This window comes from Myxine glutinosa, chromosome 7, assembly GCF_964187855.1.
Source record: "Myxine glutinosa chromosome 7, kmMyxGlut1.1, whole genome shotgun sequence".
Lineage (NCBI taxonomy): Eukaryota > Metazoa > Chordata > Myxini > Myxiniformes > Myxinidae > Myxine > Myxine glutinosa.
This window is the reverse complement of record NC_136267.1, coordinates 2,314,681-2,327,439: the sequence shown is the minus strand read 5'-3', so window position 1 is coordinate 2,327,439 and position 12,759 is coordinate 2,314,681. Positions and strand designations below refer to the sequence as shown.

The 12,759-nt window shown below is 40.7% G+C and overlaps 1 protein-coding gene across 1 annotated transcript in view; it reads right to left on the bottom strand.

Moving 5' to 3' along the window:
- Positions 1-11,623, bottom strand: part of SIK2 (salt inducible kinase 2) — a 108,038-nt gene extending 96,415 nt beyond the window's left edge. The window contains exon 1 of the mRNA XM_068121719.2: positions 11,095-11,623. Within this exon, the coding sequence (XP_067977820.2) occupies positions 11,095-11,217 (123 nt within the window). The 5' untranslated portion in view covers positions 11,218-11,623. The remainder of the gene's footprint in view (positions 1-11,094) is intronic.
- Positions 11,624-12,759: the final 1,136 nt, after the last annotated feature.

The following is a 12,759-nucleotide window of genomic DNA, read 5'->3' as shown; positions in this document are numbered from 1 at the left end:
GCAATCCCACAGGAATATTGTGCCAAATATCCCGTAGTACATTCCACAGTTCTGTAAGGTTAATTCGGTTCCTATTCTCCTCTGTTTCCAGGTAATCCCATATGGCCTCGCTGAGACTCGTGTCCACTCTCGGTCGTGGCCATTCTCACACGTGGAGCACACCGGATGTAGTCTTCTTCTCCAAATAATGTTTTATTATATCGGGAATGTATTTTGGATCATTATCTCGCTGGAAAATGAATCCTCTTCCCATTTAACGATTTCCACGTGGAATTGCATGATGCTGCAGTATCTGCTTGTACAGGGACTGGGGTTTCAGTATGGATGGAACGCACCTGGTGAAGCGACGATACGGACTCCTGAACCCACCGAAGGTGCACGGACGTTACCTTTTCACCCCTGTCTGTTTGCCTGTTTGTCTGTGAGCACGATATCTCACAGATATGGACGGATTATGACAAAACTTGGTAGACGATTTGGTTTAGGTGACAAGAATAAGCCGATTAGATTTTGTTTCAGGTCCTAATCCAGATCCGGCCCATCAGTGGGATACAAAACATAAACTGTTCACCTGGAGAAGGTATGCGCTCTACCGAGTGCTGTTCTAGTATTAACAAGTTTCCTGACACCAAAAGCTGAGATACAACCACAGACAGTCATAGAAGCTCGCCTGTGTTCAACAGTAGACTGCAAACATTGTGCCGTAATTACCTCCACCACCAAAGGTGGATGGAGGTTGTGTTTTCACCTCTGTCTGTCTGTCCGTCTGTATGTGAACAGGATATCTCAAAAAGTTGTGGACGGATTTGTACAAAACTTGGTGGACAGGTTGGACACGTGACAAGGAAGAATCGATTCGATTCTGGTGAACATCTGGACCCACATATGGCCCATCAGTGGGATACCAAACGTAAACTGTTCAGCCTGGCGGAGGCGTGTGCTCTACAGAGTGCCAGTCCAGTGGTCTCCATGTGTTTGGCCAACAAACAAACCTCTCTTCGATCCAAAAAGTTAAGAATTGGAGTAATCAGACGAGATTACCCGATTACATTGTTGAGTTGCCCAATCTTGGTGATGCCTTGAAAATCTCAATCTTTTCACATTATTCTGTGATCTCAGCAGGTTTTTTTTTGCTGAAACTCTGCCATGGAGACCTGCTGCAATCAGCCTTCTGTACACAGTGATGGACGAAATGTTAATGCTCAGACCTGCTCTCATTTTATTTGTCATCTGCCGACTTGATTTCCTTCTGTCACGTCAGCAAAACTACTTCAAGTGCTTGCCTTACTTTATGGACGATCTTCGGGGTCTTTGTGGCCTTTTATCATCTTGAACTGGGCCAGTTTATTTCATGCATTGAAATGTGTACCTCATAACCATTGCAGGGGATCTTCATATTTTCTCCTATTTTCTTAACAGTGTGCCTTCTCCTCAGAGTTTGGATCTTCACACGATGTTCTGTTCAAAGTCGCTTCCTTGTCAACTTCATACACCATTCTGAACCCACTCATGGACTTTCAAGTAAGGGATATTTCACATATTCACTAATTTACAACTTTTATTGTAGTTTCTTGTAATTCACATCAGTGTAACTGGTGTTTGTTTGTTTTGTTTGTTTGTTTGTTTTTGTATACAAGATCGAGGCTCGTGAAAGAGCTAACATTAATCACACAAAAAGTCAAAGAGACACAAACCGAACCATTAAACACAAAATAAGGGGAGCGGTAGACAAGATGGGGAGAGAGGGGGAAGGACACAAACACAACATTTGAGAGCAGGGACATTGAGAGAACTGTGGGAGGGAGAGGGTTTGGGGGGGGGGGTGCGGGGGGAGGGGTATAAAACATATGGTCACTGCAAGGACTTCCAGGAAAGAAGTTTGAATTTCGAAAAAAGTGGATCTGGGGTGAATTAGTCGGGGGTAGAAAAGATCAGGGTTTTGGATGGAGGAAGATAAGAGATGGTGGTGAACAGCTGTTTTAAAGACCCGGAGGGAGGAGTGGGATTGAAGAGAGTGAGGGAGTTTGTTCCAGAGGCGGGAGAAAAGGGGATTGAAGGAGTGAAGGTGAGCAGAGAGTCTTGATTTCGGCAGTTTAACCATAAGAGGGTTGCTAGCAGATCTTGTGCGACCTGGGGAATATTTGGGGGACAGAGCACAGAAAGAGCTGGGGGGAATATTAATTATTTAATTATATGTTGTTGATTAATTACTTCATTAATTTATTATTATTTACTGTACAAAAAACACCGTTTCCTTTTATTCCAGATCTTCACCAAAATCTAATCATTTCGTCCTTGTCACACACCCAACCTGTCCGCCAAATTTCTTCCGAATCCCTCCACAACTTTTTGAGATATCCCCCTCCCAGACAAACAGACAGAGGTGGAAACATAACATCTGTCCACCTTCAGTGGCGGAGGTAATAATGCGTAAAGAAAAAATAATACTTTTTACCTTTCCTAATTTATTCGGTACTAGCAGGACTACCGGTACTGCTCGGTGCTGTTCTAATCCTTTTGGAATTTTGAAGACATAAAATTTTGGGTTTTTTTCCAATTTTTATGTGAGGGCGGAAAACACTTCCCGACACCATTGAATCGATCGAGAGCTGCCCACGAAGGCTTAATCACCATAAATCGGTTTTGAAAAAATCAAACTTTTCTTTTTAAAACTTTTAAAATATATATTTTTGCAGAAACCACTCCCCAGAACCTGTGAAAGTTTGACGAAGATCCGTTTGGCCATATCTGAGAAAAACGGGGAAACACACACACACACACAAACATATATATATATATACTAGCTTGGTGAGGCTTGCGCAGCGATCCTCACCAAGCGTCGTTACTGAGGACCGGGCTTATTTTAGCTGAGGCGAATGACTGTACCTGAGTTGCTGTGTTGTCATGATTTACACCAATCATAATACAAACAATAATTACTTTGCACAAATGTATTTGCTGTGTTTGTGATGTTACATTTTTATAGGCAATTTTGGTTGAATGTTTTCTTTTCAAGAAACAACCCCCCAGCACATACATAGGGGAGGGGAAGGTGCAGACTGGAAGTTTGGGACGATTACACCTCACCACCACGAAATTGAAAACACCTCACAGCCATAAAACACATAATAAAAACACCTCACAGCCATAAAACACATAATAAAAACACCTCACAGCCATAAAACACGTAATAAAAACACCTCACCACCACGAAATTGAAAACACCTCACAGCCATAAAACACGTAATAAAAACACCTCACCACCACGAAATTGAAAACACCTCACAGCCATAAAACACGTAATAAAAACACCTCACAGCCATAAAACACGAAATAAAAACACCTCACCACCACTAAATTAAAAACACCTCACAGCCATAAAACACGTAATAAAAACACCTCACAGCCATAAAACACGAAATAAAAACACCTCACAGCCACGAAATTAAAAACACCTCACAGCCATAAAACACGTAATAAAAACACCTCACCACCACTAAATTAAAAACACCTCACAGCCATAAAACACGTAATAAAAACACCTCACAGCCATAAAACATGTAATAAAAACACCTCACAGCCATAAAACATGTAATAAAAACACCTCACAGCCATAAAACACGTAATAAAAACACCTCACAGCCATAAAACACGTAATAAAAACACCTCACCACCACGAAATTAAAAACACCTCACAGCCATAAAACGTAATAAAAACACCTCACCACCACGAAATTGAAAACACCTCACAGCCATAAAACACGTAATAAAAACACCTCACCACCACGAAATTGAAAACACCTCACAGCCATAAAACGTAATAAAAACACCTCACCACCACGAAATTGAAAACACCTCACAGCCATAAAACACGTAATAAAAACACCTCACAGCCATAAAACACGTAATAAAAACACCTCACAGCCATAAAACACGAAATAAAAACACCTCACCACCACGAAATTAAAAACACCTCACAGCCATAAAACGTAATAAAAACACCTCACCACCACGAAATTGAAAACACCTCACAGCCATAAAACACGTAATAAAAACACCTCACAGCCATAAAACACGTAATAAAAACACCTCACAGCCATAAAACACGTAATAAAAACACCTCACAGCCATAAAACACGTAATAAAAACACCTCACAGCCATAAAACGTAATAAAAACACCTCACCACCACGAAATTGAAAACACCTCACAGCCATAAAACACGTAATAAAAACACCTCACAGCCATAAAACACGTAATAAAAACACCTCACAGCCATAAAACACGTAATAAAAACACCTCACAGCCATAAAACATGTAATAAAAACACCTCACAGCCATAAAACATGTAATAAAAACACCTCACAGCCATAAAACACGTAATAAAAACACCTCACCACCACGAAATTAAAAACACCTCACAGCCATAAAACGTAATAAAAACACCTCACCACCACGAAATTGAAAACACCTCACAGCCATAAAACACGTAATAAAAACACCTCACAGCCATAAAACACGAAATAAAAACACCTCACCACCACGAAATTGAAAACACCTCACAGCCATAAAACACGTAATAAAAACACCTCACAGCCATAAAACACGAAATAAAAACACCTCACAGCCATAAAACACGAAATTAAAAACACCTCACAGCCATAAAACACGTAATAAAAACACCTCACAGCCATAAAACACGAAATAAAAACACCTCACAGCCACGAAATTAAAAACACCTCACAGCCACGAAATTAAAAACACCTCACAGCCATAAAACACGTAATAAAAACACCTCACCACCACTAAATTAAAAACACCTCACAGCCATAAAACACGTAATAAAAACACCTCACAGCCATAAAACATGTAATAAAAACACCTCACAGCCACGAAATTAAAAACACCTCACAGCCATAAAACACGTAATAAAAACACCTCACAGCCACGAAATTAAAAACACCTCACAGCCACGAAATTAAAAACACCTCACAGCCATAAAACACGTAATAAAAACACCTCACCACCACTAAATTAAAAACACCTCACAGCCATAAAACACGTAATAAAAACACCTCACAGCCATAAAACACGTAATAAAAACACCTCACAGCCACGAAATTAAAAACACCTCACAGCCATAAAACACGAAATAAAAACACCTCACAGCCACGAAATTAAAAACACCTCACAGCCACGAAATTAAAAACACCTCACAGCCATAAAACACGTAATAAAAACACCTCACCACCACTAAATTAAAAACACCTCACAGCCATAAAACACGTAATAAAAACACCACACAGCCATAAAACATGTAATAAAAACACCTCACAGCCACGAAATTAAAAACACCTCACAGCCATAAAACACGTAATAAAAACACCTCACAGCCATAAAACATGTAATAAAAACACCTCACCACCACTAAATTAAAAACACCTCACAGCCATAAAACACGTAATAAAAACACCTCACAGCCATAAAACACGAAATAAAAACACCTCACAGCCACGAAATTAAAAACACCTCACAGCCATAAAACACGTAATAAAAACACCACACAGCCATAAAACATGTAATAAAAACACCTCACAGCCACGAAATTAAAAACACCTCACAGCCATAAAACACGTAATAAAAACACCACACAGCCATAAAACACGTAATAAAAACACCTCACCACCACTAAATTAAAAACACCTCACAGCCATAAAACACGTAATAAAAACACCTCACAGCCATAAAACATGTAATAAAAACACCTCACAGCCATAAAACACATAATAAAAACACCTCACAGCCATAAAACATGTAATAAAAACACCTCACAGCCATAAAACACATAATAAAAACACCTCACAGCCATAAAACACGAAATAAAAACACCTCACAGCCACGAAATTAAAAACACCTCACAGCCATAAAACACGTAATAAAAACACCTCACCACCACTAAATTAAAAACACCTCACAGCCATAAAACACGTAATAAAAACACCTCACAGCCATAAAACACATAATAAAAACACCTCACAGCCATAAAACACGTAATAAAAACACCTCACCACCACTAAATTAAAAACACCTCACAGCCATAAAACACATAATAAAAACACCTCACAGCCATAAAACACGTAATAAAAACACCTCACAGCCATAAAACACGTAATAAAAACACCTCACAGCCATAAAACACATAATAAAAACACCTCACAGCCATAAAACACGTAATAAAAACACCTCACAGCCATAAAACATGTAATAAAAACACCTCACAGCCATAAAACACGTAATAAAAACACCTCACAGCCATAAAACACGTAATAAAAACACCTCACAGCCATAAAACACGTAATAAAAACACCTCACAGCCATAAAACACGTAATAAAAACACCTCACAGCCATAAAACACGTAATAAAAACACCTCACCACCACGTAAATCAAAATACATCACCACCACGTCATTTAAAAACACCTCACCACCACATAATTCAAAATACCTCACCACCATGTGATTTAAAAACACCTCACCACCACATAATTCAAAATACCTCACCACCATGTGATTTAAAAACACCTCACCACCACATAATTCAAAATGCCTCACCACCACGTCATTTAAAAACACCTCACCACCACATAATTCAAAATACCTCACCACCACGTGATTCAAAACCACCACAACGTTATTAAAAACATTTCACAACCACGGAAACAAAAGTTTGAGGGAGTCGTTAAGTGAGAACACAGACACTGCCCAGATGTGTAGATATATGGATAAATGACTGTACCCGAGTTGCCGTTTTGTCATGGTTTAAACCAATCATAATTCAAACAATTATTTTGCACAAATGTATTTGTAATATACGTGATATCACATTTTATAAACAATTTAAGTTGAAAAAAAAAAATTCCCAAAAAAATTCCAAAAAAATTAATAAATAAATTGAAACTTATTCAAAAAAAATACCCTTCGGACATGCCGACGGGAGAGATATGTGCATTCCAGAAGTTTGGTACGATTTCACAGAAGTTTCAGAAAGTAGTTCAGTGACAAGACAACACAACACAGGACAAGACAGACGCTGCACAGATATATATATATATACACATACAGACAGACTCGCATATATAATACATACAGACAGACACGCATATATACATGCAGACAGACACGCATATATACATGCAGACAGACACGCATATATACATACAGACAGACTCGCATATATAATACATGCAGACAGACACGCATATATACATGCAGACAGACACGCATATATACATACAGACAGACACGCATATATATATACATGCAGACAGACACGCATATATACATACAGACAGACACGCATATATACATGCAGACAGACACGCATATATACATGCAGACAGACACGCATATATACATGCAGACAGACACGCATATATACATGCAGACAGACACGCATATATACATGCAGACAGACACGCATATATACATACAGACAGACACGCATATATACATGCAGACAGACACGCATATATACATGCAGACAGACACGCATATATACATGCAGACAGACACGCATATATACATGCAGACAGACACGCATATATACATACAGACAGACACGCATATATACATACAGACAGACACGCATATATACATACAGACAGACACGCATATATACATACAGACAGACACGCATATATACATGCAGACAGACACGCATATATACATGCAGACAGACACGCATATATACATGCAGACAGACACGCATATATACATGCAGACAGACACGCATATATACATACAGACAGACACGCATATATACATACAGACAGACACGCATATATACATACAGACAGACACGCATATATACATGCAGACAGACACGCATATATACATACAGACAGACACGCATATATACATGCAGACAGACACGCATATATACATACAGACAGACACGCATATATACATGCAGACAGACACGCATATATACATACAGACAGACACGCACATATACATACAGGCAGACACAAACATCTCTCTTGTAGTTCTCTTCTTTTTATTTGATCCAATATGGCTGCCAGACCACGTGAGCGATGACATCATAAATGTATATTCTCTAATATAATTGTTGTGTAGATCACGCTCAAGAAATTTCAAACTGATCAGACTAAGCGTTGATTAAGCTCAGACTAAGCAGATGAAGCGTTATACTTGTCGCATTATGACGTCATAGCGAAGGCACCGATGACATCATCGTTAACATATCTTATTCCCCAAGGTGAGTATTTGATAATGAGCCTTGTTTCAACTTTTTCCATCAAGTGGTATGGGAGATATAGTGGTGTGACGTCTTTCCAAGATGGCGTCCACACCACGTGACCTATGACATCCTAATTACGAATATTAAAAAAATCTGCAGGTGGAGGCACACCTGTGCTAAAATTACGTGATTGGACCAACGGTTGCCGAGAAAATGATTTTTTTTAAATGCAGACACAGTCGTACAGACGCACCCGAATGCCGAACCCTACCTTACGCTTCGCGAGCGCAAGGTAACAATGGGATCTCTGACGTCCACCGCCGAATGCTGGCAGACAGGACACCTGGTTAACGTACATCCGAGGGACGACACACAGGTTGATGAATCTCCCTGCCTGTAGAGTATCTGGTGACAGTTTATAGTCGGGATTCAAATGCAGACTAAATAGCTGAGAGGTGTGTGCGTACCTGTAGTGTCAGCCCGAAACATGTCTCTGGAGTGTGGATACTTTAAGGTAACTGTGATATGAAGCCGACTATCACAGGTGCATTAATTATTAATTTTATTTACCTATATTACAAACTTGTAACTTCTCACAAATGTTTCATGGGGAATAGCACCACAAAGGTGTAAATACATATATGTATATATCAACAAGTATGAACAGGTAAGTGCAGTTTGCACCAACGTGTTCACCGTTTAAAGGTACGTACATACAGACATGACAGTTACAACTACAGAAGGAGAGTTCAGTTACCAGTCGTCGCCACTCATGTTACAATGTCCTATCGAGGTAAACGTTCACCTAAGCGAACAGGTGAGTGTGGACGTCACGAATACGCGAAGAAAAGTGGGAAATGTTGGTAAAACGTGTAGGTGTCGAAAAAACGCGGTTAATGAATGAATAAAAAAATACAATTGTGTAATGAATGAATTAAAATATACAATTGTGTAATGAATGAATTAAAATATACAATTGTGTAATGAATGAATTATAATATACAATTGTGTAATGAATGAATTAGAATATACAATTGTATAATGAATGAATTATAATATACAATTGTATAATGAATAAATTATAATATACAATTGTATAATGAATAAATTATAATATACAATTGTATAATGAATGAATTATAATATACAATTGTATAATAAATGAATTCTAATATACAATTGTATAATGAATGAATTATAATATGTAATTATATAATGAATGAATTCTAATATACAATTGTATAATGAATGAATTATAATATGCAATTGTATAATGAATGAATTATAATATACAATTGTATAATGAATGAATTATAATATACAATTGTATAATAAATGAATTATAATATACAATTGTATAATGAATGAATTATAATATACAATTGTATAATGAATGAATTATAATATACAATTGTATAATGAATGAATTATAATATACAATTGTATAATGAATGGATTATAATATACAATTGTATAATGAATAAATTATAATATACAATTGTGTAATGAATAAATTATACTATACAATTGTATAATGAATAAATTATAATATACAATTGTATAATGAATGAATTATAATATACAATTGTGTAATGAATGAATTATAATATACAATTGTATAATGAATAAATTATAATATACAATTGTGTTCACGAATTGTTATTTATCATCGTTTCACGAGCAGGTGCAGGTGGTTATAGGTGTATGTTGGGGAAACGTGTGTACAAGCCCGAGAGTGGCGAGGTGAACTGACCACTCCGTAAGGTGAGAGAGCGCGTCTTGGGGAGACACCGTTTGTGACTATCACTGTGACTGTCACTGTCATATAACTGTGTCTGTCACCGTGACTGGCACTGCAACTGTCACTGTAACTGTCACTGTAACTGTCACTGTATCTGACACTGTAACTGTGACTGCCACTGTAAATGTAACTGTCACTGCCACTGTAAATGTGACTGTCACTATAACTGTGACTGTCACTATAACTGCAACTGTCACTGTATCTGACACCGTATCTGACACTGTATCTGTAACTGTCACTGTATCTGCCACTGTAACTGTAACTGTGACTGTCACTATAACTGTCACTGTATCTTACACTGTAACTATGATTGTGACTGTACTTGTCACTGTAACTGTAAATGTCACTGTATCTGACACTGTAACTGTGACTGCCATGAACATTGTAACTGTAACTGTCACTGTGGCTGTCCTATAACTGTGACTGTCACTGTATCTGACACTGCAACTGTAACTAACTGTATCTGACACTGTAACCGTCACTGTATCTGACACTGTAACTGTAACTGTCACTGTATCTGACACTGTAACCGTCACTGTATCTGACACTAACTGTAACTGTCACTGTGACTGTATCTGACACTGTAACTGTAACTGTCACTGTATCTGACACTGTCACTGTAAATATTTATATGAGGAGCAGAATGAGAGAGTTTGTTCAACAGTAGAAAAGGTAAACGAACTGGAACCCAAGGTGAGTCACTGGTGAAGTTACAAAGGGACAAAAGTAAAACGACGTTGTTTATATCAGTTCGAAAAGAGAAATCAAAACACGCGACATCGACAAACCGTGAGACGGCGCTTGGAGTTCGACATTTTCACGCGTACACAGACAGTCGTCTCCTCGACGCAGCACGTAAACAAGACGTCCGCGCGACGTGTACCTACGTACTTTATGAGTACACCTGTGCAGGTACCCGCTCTTACATTTGGCACGTTTGAGGATTCGAGGTGGACAAGGTCCGTAAAGGACAAAAACACAGACAGACAGATACGTACGAGTAGCGTACGGAATGCGACGCACGGGGTTCGTACCTCGCTCTTGGTGACCCGATGTCTCGCCAGTTTGACCACCGCGGAGTTCCCCTTTCCCAAGGTCCTCTCTACCTCGTACAAGCCCACCTGGACGAGGGGCCGTCGCGGCATCCCGGCAGCCATGGCATGGGCCGGCAAAGAGGCGGCGGACGAGGGACGGAGTCGGGAGCGAAGTTCGGACAAAATGGGTCGATTGGGCGTCCGAGAGACAGAAGCACGAAGGGACGGGGATTCCCCTCCCAAGAGCTCGTGCGAAGCGCGTGGAGCTCCAGGCTCTCGCGCTGCCGCCGCTCTCCTTGTGCTCCGGGGAAGGACCCCCGTGGTCGTGTCCTTATCCGGGGGTTCCCCCGCCGGATCCTTTCGGTGCTCTCACCGCCACGTGCCCGCGTTCAGGTAGCCGTCGGGTTGTGCTGGGGCCATGAAGACCGCCGAGTATCGTGCTCGGGACTGAGCCCGGCGGCTCCCTGGGGAGAAGTGCAGAGCTGGCCCATTGATGTCGTTCAGAGTCCCGCTCCGCCCACGTGGGATCGTCGGGAGGGGAAATCCGTGCGCGTTTGCGTCACCGATCCCTGCGTCAGCGCGTAAGTCCTATTCTACATACGTTGTGAAGTAATGATAACAATAACGTGAAACTTTCTTCGTGCAGGTGTTAACGTCAACGCTGGAGAGGGGCGGGGCGAGGTAGGTGTCCACGTTTGGGGTTATTGGCGTACTTGGTCCAAACGTGATGACGTATATTGACGTCAACGCGCAGGGGTCTATAGTTAGCAGCTGCGAGAAGTTTTGCGACGTCTTTGCAACTGCTTGGGCTGTCGGTGCCAATAAATGATGCAGATTGACAACAGTTCACTAAAGGTAGCGTCGTGTACCTGATTATCTCCACTCGGATCTACGAACCTGCCTGAAGCGCAACGTTTGGCGCGCAAATAATAGAATGCTGCCTGCAGACGCTGAGGCATCCGTTCTAATAATCCACAACGCCATGAATGGCGCAGTTAGATCGATCGTCGACGGCCGGACGATGTTTGGCACGAACAGCCCGATCGATCGTTCCCTCGATAAGGAACAAACTCGTCCTTGTTGACGCGACGCGTTCCTCTTTTTTTTCTTTTGCCTCTCGCGGCGCGCGCGCTAAGTCTATGCAAATGAGAGGCGACGGCGCTGCCATTGGTGGAGCCCGGCCTGACTGACGTCAACCGGGGGGCGGGGAATCGGCGAAACGCTTTGAAGCGGGCAATGTTTCCTCGGTGACCGTTGCCCCTGGCAACCTCCGAAGGAGTGTGCGTCATTTCACGTCACACTGTCGTCAGCGATCCCGAAAAGGAGGCTGGGAGTTCGCTTGGCCGTGCGGGAATTTGACTTTGAGCGAGTTTTACATTCCTCGTGCTTATGAAAGCACAAAACTGATATTAGAACAGGATGAGCACGTCCTTGTGGCGAACAACCACAAACGAACCACACGTTGGGCGAGGAAGAGCGAAACAACACGACGACGTATAAACAAAGCAACAAACGAGGAAATTGACGTCACAAAGTGACAAACAAGCGCACGGGAACCGTTCGGCACAAAAGATGTTGCAGTGTAGACCTGGAGACCCAAGCACAACCACCTAAACGGTCAACGCACTTTATGAACGGAACCACGTGACGCCACGTGTAGTCGTT